The 20,843-nt window shown below is 41.1% G+C and overlaps 1 protein-coding gene across 4 annotated transcripts in view; it reads right to left on the bottom strand.

Moving 5' to 3' along the window:
* Window positions 1-3,589: 3,589 nt before the first annotated feature.
* CEP152 (centrosomal protein 152) overlaps window positions 3,590-20,843 on the bottom strand; it is a 50,734-nt gene continuing 33,480 nt past the window's right edge. For 3 of the 4 annotated variants that reach the window (XM_082198247.1, XM_082198246.1, XM_082198245.1), the window contains exons 18-28: window positions 19,133-19,324; window positions 18,155-18,418; window positions 17,453-17,584; window positions 15,519-16,172; window positions 11,031-11,199; window positions 8,489-8,659; window positions 7,779-7,869; window positions 7,592-7,692; window positions 6,814-6,970; window positions 5,371-5,474; window positions 3,590-4,874 (exon numbers count right to left, since the gene is read on the bottom strand). In XM_082198247.1, coding sequence (XP_082054373.1) covers window positions 3,931-4,874; window positions 5,371-5,474; window positions 6,814-6,970; window positions 7,592-7,692; window positions 7,779-7,869; window positions 8,489-8,659; window positions 11,031-11,199; window positions 15,519-16,172; window positions 17,453-17,584; window positions 18,155-18,418; window positions 19,133-19,324 — 2,979 coding nt within the window. In that variant the 3' untranslated portion in view covers window positions 3,590-3,930. The remainder of the gene's footprint in view (window positions 4,875-5,370; window positions 5,475-6,813; window positions 6,971-7,591; window positions 7,693-7,778; window positions 7,870-8,488; window positions 8,660-11,030; window positions 11,200-15,518; window positions 16,173-17,452; window positions 17,585-18,154; window positions 18,419-19,132; window positions 19,325-20,843) is intronic. The other variant, XM_082198248.1, reaches the window with a different exon arrangement.

Raw genomic sequence — 20,843 nt, forward strand, 5'->3', positions numbered from 1 at the left:
AATACTTTTGAATAGGGAGCCACGGGGTACGGAAAGAAGCTTGAAGAAAGGCCATACAATTTACAGAAACAGAAGTACGAATGCACAAGGGTGAGATGGAGAGTGGCCACTTTCTGCTGGGAATCTTGCATGTTACAAACTTTATACAGTGGTGCCCCGCAAGACGAATGCCTCGCAAGACGAAAAACCCGCTAGACGAAAGGGTTTTCCGTTTTTCGATTCGCTTCGCAAGACGAATTTCCCTATGGGCTTGCTTCGCAAGACGAAAACGTCTTGCGAGTCTTGCGGGGTTTTTTGCTCCCCCCCCTTTTCTAAGCCACTAATAGCCTTTTAGCCGCTAAGCCACTAAGACTTTAATAGCCACTAAACCGCTAATAGCGCTAGTCCGCTAATAGGGTTGCTTCGCAAGACGAAAAAACCGCTAGATGAAGAGACTCGCGGAACGGATTATTTTCGTCTTGCGAGGCCCCACTGTATCTTGCACCACATAAATTTATGTTCCCATGGTGGCTCTGGAATGCCAGTACCTTTCTGGGAGGGTTTCAAAGTGTTGTGATAACCTATAAAAGGCCTAAATGATATAAAGCACTACCTCCTCCCATACCATTTGTGCCTTCTCCCTAGTATCTGATGGCTAGGCCCTTCTCAGACTCAATAATGACTGTTCCAAAACTAGCTAAGATGCATAAAAGGGCCTCCTCTGTGGTCACACCCTCGTTGCCAAACTCCCCTTTCCTGGGGGTTTATTTGACCCCGTTGCTCTCTATTTTCTACAGTTAGGGCAAGCTTTACAGTGGTGCCCCGCAAGACGAATGCCTCGCAAGACGGAAAACCCGCTAGACGAAAGGGTTTTCCGTTTTTGAGCTGCTTCGCAAGACGAATTTCCCTATGGGCTTGCTTTGCAAGACGAAAATGTCTTGCGAGTGTTCCGATTTTTTTCTGCTTTCCCCCCCTTTTCTAAGCCGCTAATAGCCTTTTAGCCGCTAAGCCTTTAATAGCCACTAATAGCGCTAATCCGCTAATAGGGTTGCTTCGCAAGACGAAAAAACCGCTAGATGAAGAGACTCACGGAACAGATTATTTTCGTCTTGCGAGGCACCACTGTATTTAGGTTGGCTCCTAACTGAAGATATAAGTTTGTGTGTCTGACTCTGTTGCATTTTTATGGTTTTTAATGTATTGTTCTACACTGAATTGTTTTTATTAATACAGGAAGCTGCATTGAGCACTGTTTATCATGGAAAGGCAGGATACAGATTTTCTTTAAAAACAGATATAAAAAAGGAATGGCAAATTGCTTGGAGGCATGCCATGTTTTGTAATGTACCTGATGGAAAGTGGCATTGGGGGGTATTTTGTAGACAAATGCTTCCTATATACAGAGTCCTTAAATACATACCTTTTCTCTCACAACAGCAAAGGGGCTGTGGAAAAGTCAGATGGAGTTGCAGACACATGTGATGTGATGGATGGTGCCCCAGATTATTTCCTTTTCCTGCAGCATTCAAATCTTGAAACTGGTTATGCGTCATCACTTACCTGTACTGTTCAAACGCTTTCAGGAATTATGTTTCAAAGAATCCACTAGGTGGGAGCAGAGTGCCATTAAACCATGAACATTTTTTTAAAACCTCACACATTTTAGTTTAACTGAACAAACTGTATTTACACCAGTTAGTGGCTTTAGTAGCACCAAACGATTGAGAGACAACTGCAGTTGGGGTTTTTTTAATATAAAAAAGAAACACTGATTGAATAATGGCAGCATTGCTCCTCTTACTGGAGAAATCAAACATATACCTGTAATAACCGGATGTGACTAATTTCTACAGGTACATCTGTACCATGGAACCTAGAAACTGGTTTAGATCTTTTTAACATAGTTTCCTCCTTAAGACTGGTTGTGTGTCAACTTCTGTTCAAGAAACCATTCTGCTGCTTAGGAATTTGATGAGGGTTATTGCAGATTCTTTTCCATTATAGTTACAGAGGAATGTCAACAACTGACACAGACTAGTTCATTGGCAGGAGAAAAGCTCAGATACACCATAATTTCGGGATCCTTAACTACACACTTGACACCACAAACTTCAATGGTAGTCCTCATTGCAACACTGGGCAATCAACACTGAGTGATAAAATTTGCTTAAAGGCACATATAAAATAGGTTTCTATGCCACTTATTTCATGCTGGAAGTTTAGAAAGCCAGTACCTGGAAAGTGGCTTTTTGTGAGATGAAACACAAAAATTACTGTTCTGTGAAAAACACCTGGAATAAAAAGTCCCATTCATGATGCTAGAGGCACTTAAAGGTAAAGGGACCCCTAACCATTAGGTCCAGTCGTTGCCAACTCTGGGGTTGTGGCGCTCATCTCGCTTTATTGGCCGAGGGAGCTGGTGTACAGCTTCCGAGTCATGTGGCCAGCATGACTAAGCCGCTTCTGGCAAACCAGAGCAGCGCACGGAAACGCCCTTTACCTTCCCGCCGGAGCTGTACTTATTTATCTACTTGCACTTTGACATGCTTTCGAACTGCTAGGTGGGCAGGAGCTGAGACCAAGCAACAGGAGCTCACCCCGTCGCAGGGATTCGAACCGCCGACCTTCTGATCGGCAAGTCCTAGGTTTTGTGGTTTAAGCCACAGCGCCACACGCGTCCGGCTAGAGGCACTTAGCACCTGATAATATAACATATTTAAAATGAACTATGGTTTAGCACAAATTAGCAGTGTGCTGGTGCATGTAGTTAATGCTGTGCTCTTCCCCTGCTTCTGCTGAGTCACTGGGAAACAAGCTTATTGTGATGCTTGAACTTGAGCTTGTGGCTCATTTCTCTCCAAGCAATAAGCCCAGGTTTTTCCCTTAGCATACCACTTGTTTTTGCCTTGTTTCCCACTGGTATGGCATAAGTAGGAGTAGGAAAGGAGCAAAGCGAGCACAGTATATTGTGCACCACCACACTCATAGTCACATTAAACCAGTTTTTTTTTTAAAAAAAAAACCAAACCCAATGGTTTAATGTTCTGTGCAAACCAGCTAACTAAACACATTGCCTTCTCATTAAGCATACTGTTGTTTATATGATAAAGCAGCTTGGTGCTGACTGCTGGGCATTTTGTGACAAAAACACGGACACATAAACTGGACCTTAGGTATACTGTAAATGAAATCTCATCGCAAGAACTTTGGGCATCTCCTCAATGCTTAATTGATGGCCAGGATCTGCTTCCTGAGGAAGTTTCCTCCATGTAGATCATAGCAGTGCTGTTTCTGGAAGGAGAAACCCAATAGCACTCGTGTGCCTCTAGGTATTGGAGTTTGCTAATGTCAGGTGTTTTTTTTACATCCCATATTTGAAAGGAAATGTTTAAGATTCCATGTCCTGGCATTTCACACATACAAGGCATGGTCTGAAGGTGCATAACATAGTTAACTTTGCTGAAGCTAAGTGGGTTTGGGTCTGGCTACTGGCCGGCTGGAAGACTGCCCTGGAATTCTTATGTCTGCCAGCTCTCTCTCAGGGTGATGAATGTACTAAATAAATGAAAGGTACCCCCAACTTTGAAGAAAGTTCTATGACAATTGTGCATACGGATCACAAAGTGTCAGTTTTATTGCCATATAAATTAAAAAAGTTTGCACTGTACTGCACACTAATCTTGAGGTATAAAAATAGATAATTTCATATGCAAAACACACACACACACACACACACACACACACTATACACAGTCTAAGACAGATAGCTAAGACATATCCCAAACCTGCATAAATATTTATGATCGGTCTGTTCATGTAACAGTCGAAAAGGGAAAGTTAAGAATTGGGAAAAAACACTCACAAGACTGCCACAACAGGCTTCCTCCACAGCTTTCATTTAAATATTTTTAAGTATCTCTTTTGTGAGACTGTCCAGAGAGTCCATGATGCTTAATCGAAGTTGATTTGTGGGCTGTCAAAGCCACTATCTTGTTGAAAAGCCAAAACATCTTGTGTCTGTTTCCTTGAATTCAGAAGGCTATAGCTTTTCCCAGCTGTTGAACACATTGCACCACTCAGATAGGGATCGGCAGGGCTTAATTTGCTCACTTTCAAAGATGGTACACAGCTAGTATTCATAGCCAGATGGCTTTCATTGCAGCCCATGTCTCGGCTCTTTGTAACACCTGTCTTGTCTTTGTGGCCAGCAGGTTGTAGACAAAAACCAGAACTATCTTCCTTGGGGTGGGATTCTCCTGGTGCCCTGGAATGTGCTTTCTGAAGAGGATACAGAGACACATCCATGTGTAAAGTCTCACTGACCAAGCTCCAATCAGAAGAGCATCCTTCATCCCGTTCTGGAGTTTCCTGAATGTCAAAGACTTGAGTTTTCTGAGAAGTTGACTTCTGATGCCTAGAAGACTGAGTGCATCCAAGTTCTGTAACAACTGGTCTTTCATTTAGGTTCTTAAATCTTACACAAGCTGCTCTGGAGTCAGAGCTATCGCCTGTTCCACTAGTTGGATGAATGTTTTGGAGCTTTGCTTGAGAAATCCGTGAGGAACGATTCTGGAACGCAGCATCACTGACTGCATGGCACTGACCTTTGTCTACGTTTTCGGCTTCATTGAATGCCACCACCGATACAGCACCAGGTGATGCATCATCCAGCTGTTTAAAAGCTCTCCCACCAACTTGGGTATGGGAATTTGCAACTGAGTGGGTTTCAGCATCGAGCTGCTGTCGTAAGCTACAAGGTATACGTTTCTGGGTAGCTGGGTTACTGGGTTTTTTGACATGAACCTGGTTTTCTACTAGGGTTGGCGAGGGTTGTTGCATATAATTTCTTTGAGGTTTCTCAACCTCAGAGAGCAGCTTGGAATTTTCAGACTGGGCTACAGAAGGTGGAATAGAAAGTAAAAAGAAATTAAAACCAAGCAATGTAATTGTTTTGGAGGAATTGTTTTTTTTATAACCAACAACAGTGTGTTATAGAAACCTCCAACAACTTGTGCATCACTATTGGGGGCAGGTATTTGCCTGCCCTGACAGACTCTCGGACTATCCCCTTCCCCAATCAACTGTTGTTGCTGCCAATAATGGCTTCTGATCTGATTTGATTTTGATGTAAACTCTGACCCATTGGTCCATATTTATTTCTTAACATCGAAAATGTTTTACATCTTATTAAGTTTTTACAGCTGTATCCTCAAAAATCAATAAACATTATTTTAAAATAATTCCTTCAATGAGTTTAAAGTGCTTCACATATACAGAAGGCCCAACTGAGGGTACTATAAGCCACACAAGCAAACATCATCTTCTCTCACTACATAAGCAAATGACATGTATAAAAAACCCAGGAGATAGGCATTCTTCACGTTACTGTACCTGAGTGGGTAGCTTTGCTCTGGGATGCGTTACGAACAGGTGTTTCTAATATTTTAGCCATTGTAGCAAGTTTGCCAGCAGCACATATTATTTTCTTCTCAGGCCTGCGGGGAAACCAGTAAGAGGTCTTAAAAGTCCACCCTTTCCTGGACTAATCTGATTGACAACTGTTTTAGAGCAGCAAATTACAAGGGCCATTCCAGCCATGGCCTGGAAAGCTGTCTGTAGACAAATGCTGGCTCCCTCGGCCTGAAAGCAAGATGAGTGCTGTACCCCATAGTTGCCTTTGACTGGACTTAACTATCCAGGGGTCCTTTACCTTTAAACCACACATAAAGAGATAGATAGATAGATAGATAGATAGATAGATAGATAGATAGATAGATAGATGATAGATAGATATCGTACAGAAAGTTTTTTTCAAAGTTTGGCTACTCAAAAGATTCCCTTGTAACTTCAAAGTTTGAATGATTTAAGGATATCTGCATAATTCTTCACTATTGTATAAAATAATTATATGACAGGATGGGATTTCTGAGATATGAGAACAGAGCTCATGAACTGTGATCTGTCCCAGTGCAGGCTAGAAGAGCAGCTACTGCCTCTCTCAATCAATGAGCCAAAAAGCAGAAAGTAGAGGATTTCTCGTGCAGAGCAAGCAAGATAGTGACTTTGGTAAATTCCACAGGTGCTTTGAGCAACCTATTTCTGCTTGGCAGCATTTTCTGGTTGGAGAGTATTGCCATTGATAATACCATTATTGATAAGCAAGATAAAAATACTGCATTTTTCTATGTATAAGATGATATTTTTTCCTTAGAACTAATAGGCAAAAATTGTGGGTCGTCTTATACATGGATAGCAGAGTGGGGACGGGCAACTGGTGTCAGCAGCCAGCAGGAGATTGGCCACGGCGATTGGGCGTGTGATTGGTTGCTGCCGCAAGGCCTGCTGCTGCAAGGCTGTAGAGCGATTGATGGCAGCGGCCCCCCGAAAGCTGAACAACTCTGGGCACAGCCCCAAAAGAAGCTCAACAACTTTGGGCAATCCACCCCCATTTTTGTTGCGGTCCAAAAAACATGGTGGGCGTGCTATACACAGAAAAATACGGTACTTTCCATAAAGCTAGGCTGTGCAGACCTCTAACTTGCTTCTTCTGCCGCTCATACTAATGTAGGCTGGCAACCAACGGGGTCCATCTGCAAGCAGAATGGTCTTCCACTGGCATAGCAAGACTTCCCTTTCAATTGCCTTCCCTGCACAAACCGCATATCTCCAAAGCAGATGGGGTGGGGGTTGAGGCTGAGGCCAAGCGGATGCAGGCCAGAGGAAAGGAAGAGAAAGTCCTGCTAAATGAGCACAAGCCGACTCACTCAGTGTTGGATCTCAAGCACAAGTCTATGAAAAATGTATTCTCAGCTAATACAATTAGAAATACCTCACCCATCATGCTTTCCATCATCAATCAAAAGCTGCTGGAGACAAATGAGGTAATATTTGCGCATCTTCCGGGCTGTCTCTTGACGTTCTCTTAAAACTTCTGCTTTAATAATTTCTGCGGCTCTCTCTTTACTTTCATGTATGTAACGAAGCATGTCACCTATAAACAGCATGGTATAAATTAAATAAAGACCATATGCTCCAGAGATACGCAGCTGGAGTTTTAGAAGTGAATATTCAATAATACAAACAAAAGATCAATGTTTATGAAACACATTGTGTAGAAACGACAGGGGATCATGGGACCCACATTGCAGCCATTCAATATTACTGGTAATTTGCCTCAGTTAAAGGTAAAGGGACCCCTGACCATTAGGTCCAGTCGTGGCCAACTCTGGGGTTGCGGCGCTCATCTCACTTTATTGGCCGAGGGAGCCGGCGTACAGCTCCCGGGTCATGTGGCCAGCATGACTAAGCCGCTTCTGGCAAACCAGAGCAGTGCACAGAAATGCCGTTTACCTTCCCACCGGAGCGGTACCTATTTATCTACTTGCACTCTGACGTGCTTTTGAACTGCTAGGTTGGCAGGAGCAGGGACAGAGTAAAGGGAGCTCACCCCATCGCGGGGATTCAAACCGTCGACCTTCTGATCGGCATGTCCTAGGCTCTCTGGTTTAACCCACAGCGCCACCTGTGTTCCTTTGCCTCAGTTACTGTGTTGTAAAGCATGCAGATGGGGGAAACTAGTTACTGAACTACTAGGAACTTATTTAGCACTTACTCTTAATTTTGCCCACTGCTTTAATATACTGAAAACGCATTTCTTCCAAGGCTTTTCCATCACAGGAACAAGGGGCTGAGACACTCCCCTCTGACGATGATCTATAAGCACACAAAAACACAGTACACAAACTGAGTATGAAGTTTCAAGCACCCATAAATAGATCACTCTTTTTTTTCTGAACTACCTTGGGGGACCGTTGGCCAATTTCAAATCATCAAGTTTGTCCTTCATTGTGGAGTTTTCTTCCATTAATGCCTCTACAATTTTTTCATTTTCTAAAAGTACAGAACAAAAATATTACAAATTGTTAATTTAACTGGGTATCTAAATAGGAATCAGTGTGGATTTTTTCTGCTATCTTAATTTGGCACCATTGCCAGAATTCTATATAGAACTGAGTAAAAACTTACGGAAGCCCTATAGAAACATGCAGCCCAGGCATTTCAAATTTATGTCAAATAGAACCATTGGCATACTATAGAAGGAACATACAGTGGGAACGCGAGGGAAGAAGATTTGAACGCTTCACTCCAAAAAGACACTGTCACATTATCAACTTGTGTCTTCTCTCTCATAGTCTTATAACTTATTTGATTTGGATTGTGGCACCCGAGAGAGGACCTCACCCACCTGGGGATGTACACTTCTATGAAAATGACTCCAGTGGATTGCAACTCCTATTATACCCAGTGTTGGCTGGAGATGGTATAGTCCAGTGATGGCCAAACTTGGCCCTCCAGCTGTTTGCAGACTACAATTCCCATCACCCCTGACCACCGGTCCTGTTAGCTAGGGATGATGGGAGTTGTAGTCCCAAAACAGCTGGAGGGCCAAGTTTGGCCATCACTGGTATAGTCCAATAATAATTCTACCTTGACAAATAAGAACACAAACCTTGGAACTGCTCTGACTTTGCTTTGACTGCAAGCTGGAGGTGCTTGCAAGCTTTATCAAGTTTCTTTTTCAAATCCTGACATTCTTTTTCCTTTCTTTCCAGCTGCTGGCGACAGTGCTCACAACAAATGTCTTCTCGGGACAAGGGATCTCTTTTCCTATATTTCAAATCTGCAGTTAATCAACACAAAAAGTTAAGAAAACTAGAAAACATGGATTGGTAGCCATTGTATTTGAGGCCAGAAACTACTGTTTTCTTATATTTTTTCTGGAACCTCTGTGTGGTTACAACAGGTTTCTAGCACCTATATATCTTACTTAGTTGAAGGAAATCAGCTAATAGACCAACCATAGTCACGTTTATTCCATGATGCTTCCTAGCTTCTTGGAGTCTTGCTATGTGGAATTTATGGCCCTCCAGATGTTGCAGAAGTGCAACTTCCGTCATCCCTGGCTGCTGGCCATGTTGGCTAGGGATGATCAGAATTGGAATCCAACAACATCTGGAGGAGCATAGGTTCCCCATTCCTGACCTTGTTGAAGGGTAATGATTTTTTGACATTTACTGTGAAGGTTCTTTCTGTTCCGAGGTGAATGAAGTCTCTAATAGACAGAGAACACTTCACCAATCTTTCAGTTAAGCCTGCTCACTTAAAGATGCCTTCCTACTTCTGTTCCATGGAGAGGATATAAAAGGTACCTTAGCTGAGGAGATGAAAACTTCTAAAAGAAAAGGAGGGAAGGAAAAGGGATAGGGTGGTAAAACTAGAATTTGGTAAAAAGATAAAGTAAGTAATATTGGAAGTGTTTTGACGTAGCTACTCAATGCACTTCTGCAGAATAAGAATGTATCTTGAGACCTATGTTTCCACATTTGGACACCTCTTGTCAAATCAAATTTTGCATGATGGTTCCTGAGATTAAGGAGCAGTTTTTCAATTTACACTTGGATACCATTAGGTGCCATTTTGAATAAAGCTTTCAGAATAGTTGTGATTTTAACCACTGATTTCAAAGCTGCACTAATTGCACACACATCCCTTAGAATTCTCAAGCAATACCACATAAGAGGCTGCTAGTTCTTTTTAAATAAGGCTGTTCAGCAGAATTTTTGCAAATTAATCTGCAGATGGTATATAACTAAAATGGTGATAAATAAAATAAATTTCAAAACATGCATGCACACAAATGTTGGGGGAAATTATCATACACGATAGGAATACGAAGCATTAAGGTTTTTGAAAATAATTAAGAATCAAACAGCAGGGGTTTGCTTTTTTAAAAAAAGAGTATGAAATTTTACTAAATGCTATGTTGGGGGGGGAAACCACATTCGCGGATTTTGGCTCTCTATTTGCTGATCCTTTCTTCCTATTTTGTAAATAAGAAGAAGCAAGAACTCCCTTTCGGGGGGGGGGGGAATAGGAGATCAGGAATTTTTTCTAAAAAGCGGCCTCCACTGATGCATCAATGTCTTGTATGGTGAACATGGTAGGCAATTTCCACATGACAGCTTTGAAGAAAGCAAAATATGTAGCTGTTGCCCTACAGGAGAGTGTTCTCATGCCCTGTGGTTTAGGTAAGAGCCAAGTGTCATAGGCCACAGAAATGCAGGCTTTCAACAATTTGGCTTTGGAAGTGCTAGAATCCCCCTGAAATCTGGGGTGAAAAGAGACAATCAATGAGTCAGGCTACCTAAATGTCTTTGTCCGCTTGTTGTAGATTTTGAGAGCCTCTTCTCTCAAATGCCAAATCAGAGGGTGAGAGGGTTTGAGGGAGAAGAATCATGGTTCCGATGAAACATGGAATACTCCCGTCTCTGGAAATCAGAGGTAATGCTTAGGATTTGTGTGATGCCATCAGAGAAGGAAATAAGAGCAGGAATAGGCAACCTTCGGCCCTCCAGATGTTTTGGACTACAATTCCCATCATCCCTGACCACTGGTCTTGTTAGCTAGGGATCATGGGAGTTGTAGGCCAAAACATCTGGAGGGCTGAAGGTTGCCTATGCCTGAAACAGAGGGGAAGGCAACAGCAGGTGGCTGTCAGTATTACAGTATTTGTACAATGCTGTTTATATCCAGTTATATCCAGTTGCTAAGGGACGTGGGTGGCGCTGTGGGTTAAACCACAGAGCCTAGGACTTGCTGATCAGAATGTCGGCAGTTCAAATCCCCGCGACGGGGTGAGCTCCCTTTGCTCGGTCCCTGCTCCTGCCCATCTAGCAGTTCGAAAGCACGTCAAAGTGCAAGTAGATAAATAGGTGCTGCTCCGGCGGGAAGGTAAACGGCGTTTCCGTGCGCTGCTCTGGTTTGCCAGAAGCGGCTTAGTCATGCTGGCCACATGACCCGGGAGCTGTACGCCGGCTCCCTCGGCCAATAAAGCGAGATGAGCACCGCAACCCCAGAGTCGGCCACGACTGGACCCAATGGTCAGGGGTCCCTTTACCTTTATATCCAGTTGCTACTATAAAAATGTTATTTTACAAAGAAACAAACCAATACCAAGATTAAAGCAAGGCGGAAGGAAATAATACCAGTACCTATTTCAGATTCCTGCAAAGGTGTCTGCTTCCTTAACATCCTTTGTAGTTCTACTTGCTGTCCAACGCTGTACATGGAAGGTCTTGCTTTGTCTCCTGTCTCTCCTTCACTGCTGTGTAAGCAGGAGTCCCCTGGTTCTTTGAAATTATAGTCCAGAACCTCACGTTTCTGCAAAAGATATCACAAATTCAAGTTCCAAATGAGAGCCACTAATATCAATTTCTATTTAGGTGTACAAAGTATTTTACAATTCTCTATCTTCACAAGACTAGGGTAAAGTTAGTCGTCAAGACCTAGCTTTCTAAGGGCTAGACCATGAAGTATCTATTGCACCACACTGTTTAAAAGAAGCATATTAAATGGTACAGTGGTACCTCGCAAGACGATTGCCTCGCAAGACAAAAAACGCGCAAGACGAAAGAGTTTTCCGTTTTTTGAGTCGTTCCGCAAGACGAATTTCCCTATGGGCTTGCTTCGCAAGACGAAACGTCTTGCGAGTTCGTTTCCTTTTTCTTAAAGCCGCTAAGCCGTTAATAGCCGCTAAGCCACTAATAGCCGTGCTTCGCAAGACGAAAAAACCGCTATGACGAAGAGACTCGCGGAACGGATTAATTTCGTCTTGCGAGGCACCACTGTATATTTATATTCATTCAAAGATTGGGCAATATTCTTAGACTCAGCTTAAATGCTCCTCTTCAGCTTTAAAAACATTTCTAGCAAGAAAAGAAACCCTTTGTGGAGTTTTTATATCTGTCTTTATATACAGACAGATTTATATTCATGTATATGCAAGGAGATAAAACTTGCTTGCAAGGCTTCATGACAACAAATGAAAGAAAACAGTCCAAACATTGTCTCACTACTGCAGAACAGAGCAGGCTCTTCATACTGACATAGTTCAACAACTCTTAATTTTCAGAGCATTTTGAAGAATCCCTCACCTTGCAGAGAGGAGAAAGACTAACAGCTAAATACAAAGTCATGGCTGTCACAGGAGTCGGAATAATGCAGAGGGGAATGTGATCAAGGGTGACCCACTCTCAAATCCTTTCTGTAATGATGCACAGAAAAAGGCCCCCACATTCCTCATCTCTGTAAAAATTCCTGGTGCTCAATTCTCTCCTGGCCCCTTTTTCTTTTAAAGCTGATATTCTGTTCTTCTTGGTTTTGCCAAATACTATCTGATCATCATTGATCAGGGAACAGGTGGAATGAGGTTTTACAGTGAGGGACTATAGTAAAGTGTAATCCACACCCCCACAACAGAATATATCATTAACTGCCACCACTGCGTCTTTTCCCCAAATGAAAAAGAGCGGCACAGGTTTAGCTTGAGATTACATTCAAGTGTAACAGCATCGGTGGAAGCACCCTAGCAACAACAAAAGGGGTTTGGAATGCAATGACAGTGTGCGGAATTCAGTGACATCAGGCAAATCAACATCACTCTACAGAATGGCTCAATCAAGCTTTTAACTTCTGTCTTTCCACCAGTGTTTATATTATTCAATATTCAACCACTCTTAAACTGTGTCAAACTTTTGTTTCTCTGGGGCATGATGGAAAATAGGATAAAAAGTGTATCTCTGTATAAAGTCTATTTAAGGTTCTTGTTGTGAGTCCAATGGTAGATGTAGTACTCATTTTCTTTAGATGGAAAGAGAACAATAATAATCCCTTCTTCGTTATATCTTTTTGTATCATGGTGCTTTTCAAAACAGGGTATAAGACCTTACTAGGTAGACCACTCAATGGGGCCAGCAAGCACGTAACTTTTAAGGTCAGTTTCAGTGTGGCTAGAATGTCCAAAAGCTCCACCCCAAAGTACCGTATTTTTTGCTCTATAAGACTCACTTTTTCCCTCCAAAAAAGTAAGGGGAAATGTGTGTGCGTCTTATGGAGTGAATGCAGGCTGCGTAGCTATCCCAGAAGCCAGAACAGCAAGAGGGATTGCTGCTTTGACCCCTCTTGCTGTTCTGGCTTCTGAGATTCAGAATTTTTTCCCCTTGTTTTCCTCCTCCAAAAACTTATAGAGCAAAAAATACGGTAGCTCCTTCAGCTTCCTTACTGAGAACACTTCTGCAGTACAGTGGTACCTCGGGTTACATATGCTTCAGGTTACATAGGCTTGACTCCGCCAAGCCAGAAATATTACCTCGGGTTAAGAACTTTGATTCAGGATGAGAACAGAAATTGTGCAGCGGCGGCGCAGCGGCAGCAGGAGGCCCCATTAGCTAAAGTGGTGCTTCAGGTTAAGAACCGTTTCAGGTTAAGAACAGACCTCCAGAACGAATTAAGTTCGTAACCCGAGGTACCACTGTACTCCGAAAACTGCTACAGCCTTCACATAGCTTTGCTGTGAAAGAGAGACAATCTCTTTTGGGAGCAGCTGGGAACCAGTTATAGGAAGACTGAACAACTTGGCTACAACTTTCCTGATGGATAAATACTATCTATTCAGGGAGCAGCCAAGAGAGCAGATGATGGAAAGCAGGCCAGAGTGGCAACTTAAAAACAACCACCATCACCACCCATTTAATGTAAACACGAATTCAATAATGAATAATGGGGAGAATTTTATAAGGAATTTATGGTGCAGTTGCTCTTTTCATTAAATGAGGGGTGTTTAATGAATTTAACAATGAGTAAGAGGAGGAAAGGGGGTGGGGATGCTCATCAAATTCACTTATCCAATTCGCTAAGGAATAAGACAGCAATTTATGCTTGTGGAGTGGTTATAAGGGCTTGCCACAAGCAGCATGCATAATTAAAAATACAAAAAGCAATTAAATCTAATGCATGCAATGGAAAAATTATTCGAAAGTGCTTCCTCAATAAAATCAACAAATTGGTAACAACTGAATAAAACTGTTATTCAAATGGGGTGAGTAATTAATGTGAGGGTCCCCTATGTAGTTGCCCATGGGCACCACAGTACCCCAAGACACCACAAGCCCTGTGGTGCCCCCCAGGGTCCCTGTCCTTCCCATTTTTGCAGAACTGATGGGCGCTGGGGAGGAATTACCATTTTTTCTTGCCTTCCTTGTCTGTGCTTTATTTGTCTGAAGTGTGTGTTGTTTTTTCCCGTAGTGAAATGGTTGCTTTGTGGTGTCCGTAAAGATTTGGGACCACCTGAATTAGTTCATCAATGAGCTCACCAATTAAGGACAGGAAAGTGAGAGTAGCCAACTGTATGTCTGTATGTGTGCTGGAGAAGTGCTCTGCTGTACGTGTGGCAAGTGTGTATGAATGCACACCAATGACATACAGTGCGAGGGACGTGTCTCCGCACTAGCACGAAGCTGTCAGAGGTGGCCTCAATGAGGCCCATGGGCGTTTCGAAAAGCTGGGGTTGCCAAGGTGGGAAACAGGTTTAGTCTCGACACCAAATGGTACTCCTGAAGGAATCCTTTACTTTGTCTTTAATGGAGCAAATCACAACCATTCACTTGCTCTGAGAACCAAACTTGCCACCCACAACTGAGCATTTTGTGCCCCACTGCAGGGTTCCACGGTGTGTGGGTGTGTGTGTGGTTAGGATACAAATTTGTAGATGCACCTCAAGCCCCTAGGAATCTCTACAGACTCACCCCTCCATACATACATATACCCCACTCATCATAAAATCAGGCTTTTTACAAGTGTTGATATAAATGGTGACGGGCGAAATATCTAATTTGTAAAGCCCAGTTAAATCTGATGTCTTCCTGTTTTAGAAGATTCAGAAACATGCCATATTCTGAACATACCTGTCCTTGCAGTTTATTGTGGGTTGACTTGTGACAAATTTTAGGGAGACATGTGAAGAGGTTTGACCATGAGTCAATAATTCATCTACTAGGCGGACAAAATAAATCTACAACTGTGAAAGTAATGAGAGGGGGTTTTTAAGGAGAGAATTCTGGATCCTGCCTGGGAAATTCAAGATTTTAAGTATGTTTTTGGATTTTATTCACTTAAGTTTTACTTTTTCCAGATTTGCAGATTCATTTTCTTTAAACCCATTTTTATAAAATGCAGTATTAAAATGGAATGTTTTTAACAAGAGAAACATTTCCCCCCCCTTTTAAAGGGGCAAGCAGTAAACTACGAGAAATTCAGCACTTTAAACTTGCTTATGTTAAAGTTTATCCAAGTCTGAATTAAACTTCTATTGCTTATTTTGTGTTACTTTCATCCTGTGAAACCTGTTTTGTAATAGTGTGATGACTAAATACAAATAAACAAATTGAGTCAAGTCTGGCAAGGCTACACTTGCACAAATCTATTTTATCCTCCCCCTTTACGTGTATAGTTAACAGATTCTATATTATCTACAACATTTCCACATCAATTGGTCCTCATCCTTCCCCACCCCCAACTCTGAAAAAAATACATGGCTCCCTATTTTTCTTAAACTTGTCCATAATCAGAGTGTGAAAGCCAAAATGTAGCTTGTTTTTAAATGAAACCCCACATGTTTTCATTTAAAGTTGCATAAATGTTACCTCATTCCATTCTTGCTTGGCTTTTTCCAGAACGGCGCTGACAGTGGCTCTATATGCTTTTTGCAGGCAAAATGTCAGTTTCTCTTTGAACTGGGAATTGATCTGAATGGTAGGAGCAGCAGTCCACTTAAGTTGCTGAGCACGCTCTTCGCTTGAACATTTGACCAAGTTCTTGTGCATGTCATCTAAGAGGAGTTCCACCTGAACCAGAACCCTTTCTTCATACTGGCGAATTTCATTTTGGAATCTCTTGGCTTCTCCGGCTGCCCATTCTTGTTGCTTTCTGCCCAGACACATATCCAGTTCTGCCTCTTTTTGATGTAGAAGTTCTTTCTTCTGCTTTGCAAAGTCTTCTTTTGCTTTGGCAAGCACCTCATTGATTTTATTCCTGTGGTCGTATAAAAAAGAGTGGTAATCTTTTTCATTTTGGTCTTGAATCCTCAGAAACTCTTCTTGCTTTTCCTTGTTCCACTGAGTCCGAGATTTTGCCACTTCTGCTTTAATAATGGCAGGGATTTCTTCTTTTTTGAGTTCTAGTTCCCTTTTAAGGGAAAACACCTTATCTTCAAGTTCTTTGGTCCTTACTCTAGCTATATCAGTGTTCTCATGTTCCTTCTTCCACTTTTCTTCAGCAGCTGAAAGAGCCAGTGACACCTAAAGAATGCAACACATGATGGCCCGTCAGCGATATTCTGACAAATTTATCTGGGAGTTCTAAAGGTTACAGGTAGCTTGGTGCAGACAGAATCCTGCCTTGTGTCCTAATGATGGCTATGAACTCAGGAGTGCACACAAGCTTGCATGCTCCTCTCTTTTCTCCGCCCTCATTCAGTTCTGGTAACTATTGTTAGCATTACTATTATATTTGCACAGGCATGCTCCCACACCATAGTTAAGTGTCAAAACAAAACCATGGTTAGAGGTAGAACTATGCTTAGTGTTTTAATATAGGTGCAGGCACAATGCAAGCCCATCTCTGATACCAAGGGAGCAGCAGATTGAATGGTCCTCTATATCACATAGCCATCATTAGGAGATTGGACAGCTTTACCTGTGCATCAGTCAAAATTAACCCATTTGAGAATACTAGCACTTGTACCAAGGCGAGTGCCACTCAAGCTTGAATTCAGTATAATTAAATAATGTAAGAAGAACTTGCACTGGATTTTAAAAAAAAAAACACTAGATGATTTGGAAAAGAAAAAATAATAATTTGGAAAATTTCATCAGCTGTACTAACAAATTTATCATATCTCTCTTTTTGAAAGCAGAATGGAACATTGGTCACTTACCATGAATGGGCCTCCAAGGTTGGCATAGGGATATATCTATGTGATTGGTTGTGCCTCATGATTCACCTATGGCATGGACATATGCTAAGCTAAAAGCAGAAAGACAGTTTTGGTGCCCAGAGGCCACTGCCCTCAATTTGCCAGTTAAGTGAGAAATCCTTATGCGCTACAACAACTTCTTTGTTGTTGTTTTCTATGGGCAGCATGCCAAAACAGTGGGGAGAAATTGAAGAGTATAAAGAAGGCTTGTTTGTTTGTTTTTTAGTTTAAGGTAAATGGACGGAAAAGAGACAAAGGAGGGAGATTTAAAGTAAACAGAGGGAAACTAGGATGACAAAAGAGCAAGGAGAAACTTGAGCATCAAAATAGGAGAGAGAAGAAACCATGTCTACTTTAAGTGATGGCAAGAACTGAACTGAGGAAGCAGCTTAAGGGAGGGAGCTCTAGCAAAACAAAATGTATCATACCATTCCCTCAGGCAAAGCATAAAACACAACTTATGGAGAACACTGGTCTACTGAAGTTGAGCAGTTAACATACATTTCTGATCAAGTGGGCTCAAATCTGCAACTTCTCCAGTTTGAACCTACTGTGAAAAATAAGCCAAGTTTTGCCCATCACGGGCAAGTTATTCTCCACTACCTGTTTTGCTGTGCTGATTTCACATTCCTTCTCCCATTTTTCCTTGGCTACCTTCAGGTGAGCTTTGTATTCCTCAAGCTCAGTCAGTTCTTGGAGCCACCTGACACGAGCTTTTGTCAGAGCCAGTTCCACCTACAAATGGGTAAGTGGAGCTTCAGTCTATGTTCAACTAATCACAGAATGAAGAGAAAGGACTTCAGCTACAAATCTGTCTGTGCAGGTGCTTAAACTCACTGAAATCAATGAGATATAAAGTAGCCCAGCTGTGCCCAGGATTAAAGCAACAGATATCGACCCTTTTCCCATGTAAAATGTGGTTGGTTTCAATACTAGCCAACTTCAAAATCAGGAGAGAGAACCAGACGATAGGAGAATGCAAGCCTGAGGCTTCACACACATTCAATCTAGATCAATCTGATTGTTTAGTGTTATGGTCTAATTTGCACATTAAAAGCTAGACAACCAGCTATCATATAAAGGTTTTGAACTCTGAGGTAATGAAAGTGTATACAGTCAGATTCATCTTAAGAACATGCTTAAAAATACATGATTTAGAACTGCTTATTAATCAGTGCCTATTATACACTGATTCAACTGTAGCGTGGCAATATTAAGAAAATGTGTATTATGATAACTATAATTTTTCTTGCACATGCTTTGGCCATATTTGGGGCAAAGCAGTATGTTGTGTTTGCTTGTTACCTGACTAGCAATGCTCTCATGATGCCTTGCTTCACAGTCTCTCAGGGCCTTTTCCTTTTCTTGCAGTGCCTCCTGAATTAGTAGTGTCTGTTTTTCAACTGCTTCGGCAATCATTTGGTCCAACGACTCATCTGTGATGGTTAACAACTCTGTTTGGCCACAATAATCATTGAGTTCCACGGCAGGCCTCTTTGCTTCTTCTAAAGCTTGATCGAGTCTATGTTGCCACTCTTTTTCAACTTCCTGAATAGCTCTGTCTTTGATCTACATGGAACAAATGATGTGGATTTTTTTTAGAGCACACTAAGAAACATCTAAATCAACCATCAAACATAAAAGCTAAATTTCATACTGTCAATCTCCAAAAGAAACAAAGTGAAATCAAGGCTTGAGTTTTTCTTTCTTTCTTTCATTAGAAGCAGAAAGAAGAGCACCTCGCCTTCAGAAAAATTCACTTGCCACGTGTGAAATGATTAAGCCAATGTTTTCTGAGAGCAAATGTAACAGCAGAACAGTGTGTAAGATCCTTGATCACTTAAGAAAAAATAAGCTGGAAATGAACACACAAATTAATACGTACTAGAAAAGGATGCTGCCACCAACTACAACAAAGAAACAAATCTATTTTAGCACTTTTAAATGCAAGGAACAAATGGCAAGCTTCTGCAAGAGCCAAAGAATTCAGAAAGAATTCTTCAGTGTCTGCATAAACAGCATCCCAGAAGCAGTTCACTGTATACAGTGGTACCTCTGGATGAGAATGGGATCCGCTCCAGAGCCCCGTTCGCATCCTGAAGCGAACGTAAGACACAACTGCATGTGTCGCGTTTCGCCGCTTCTGCGCATGACGTCATTTTGAGCGTCTGCACATGCACGAGCGGCGAAACCCGGAAGTAGCGCAGAGCACAACCTGAAAATATTCATCCCAGAGCTACTTCAACCCGAGGTATGACTGTATTAGTACAAACCCCAGCACACCTCTTTCTGTTCTCTCTCCCAGAGGGTCTTGACTATCATCACTTCATTTTCAATGTGCTGCTTCATATCAGATTCTTTTTCTCTCAGCCATTGGCTCTTGGTTGTTACAATGGAATTCCTGTGTTCTTCCTCTAGTTCAGCCCTCAGCCTGCTCAAAGAGTCTTCTTTTTCCTTCAATAACTGTTTCTTGAGCTAGGAAAAATTTAACAAGATTAGTAATTAACTTATTGATAAATACAACAGCTTCGGAGCTAAACATCTGCAATGGTTTATCAGCTTCTTGGCAAAGAACAAAAAGTATTAAAGCTGTTGTAATAGACACCACACCTGTTAGAATTAAAAAAAGCTCTTCTCTTAATACTGGTGTGATCTTACCACTATTTATGTGGTTATGTTACTCTAGCATTTCTTACTCAAGGGGTTTCTCTTAGGCTGCAGTTCTATACACAATTTTGTGGGAGGAAGTTTCACTGAACACAGTGGGACTACTTCCAAGTAAACATGCATAGGATTATGCTGTTACTTAAAACAGTTCCCTGAATTCCTCCTTGCCAGTTCTTACATCTAAAACTTTCTCATTGCAAGCAATTCTCTCTTCAAATCCCTCTTCAAAACCAACTTTTCACATGGAGTTTTGGGCTTAGCTTCTTGATCCTTATGCCCACCTTATGCCCAATGAAATTTAAACATAGGTATATTTGCTTGTTTTATCTCATGTTATTCTTGCCTGCCTGCAGGGTGGATAAAAAGCAATGGTTTAAAAAAATTAATGGATTTTTAAAAATTTAAATCAGATTTTTTTTATTTAAATTGGATTTTTAAAATAAAATGCTTTTGGAGGAAAAATCTTTCTAAAGATAGTTTTCTATTTAAGTTACATTATAGTCCAAAGACTATTCATCAGGAAATAAGGATTTGTTTTAAGTTTTTCATGTATGCTAAAACTCAGTCTAAGATTGTTTGTTTTTTAAATTGTTTAACCACATCAGTTAACAAACAATTTACTTAACTAAAACAGTAACATTATAGCATATGTATCCATGTTACTGTTTTAGTTAAGTAAATTGTTTAAATTGTTATTAAGGAAGTGATTGTTTTTCTCCTTCCAATAAAATACTGCAGAAAAGTTGTCAAAATATAGTTAACTTATTAAACCTCACAATAATTTCATAATTATCTGTCTATGTATTTTTAATAGTATAACCAAATCAGTAATTTATGATATAATTGTAAAAACTACTCTGAAAATTTTTTATTCCAAAAAAGAAACCTTCATCTGCTTGTAAATATGCAAGACTGAGTCTTTCTGTAAAAAAAAATGATTTAAATCAAGTCTTACTAACTAGTGATTTAAATCGTGATTTAAATTGATTTGATCTAAATCAAATCCACCCTGCCTGCCTGCCTTTAACTTGTTAACCCTGCCTTTAGTTTTCTCTGTTGTTGACTCACCATTGTCAAAGTTTCTAAGCACCTTGGAGCTGTCTGAAGTGTGTACACACTTTTATTATGATTCTACAAAGAAATGGTCATTGATGGTGCTTTGGAATCAAATACTACCATAAAGCAAGATCACAAATCAAAATGCCTTTATAGACAACTTCCGTATGAAAGTAGGATGAAGGCCAAAAAAAATTCATTCAGTGTTATTCTGTACAACAAAATCCACCTTTCATATTTACATTTCTGATGGAGAAGAGCATCTTCAGAT

This window comes from Podarcis vaucheri, assembly GCF_965113315.1.
Source record: "Podarcis vaucheri genome assembly, chromosome: 14".
NCBI lineage: Eukaryota > Metazoa > Chordata > Lepidosauria > Squamata > Lacertidae > Podarcis > Podarcis vaucheri.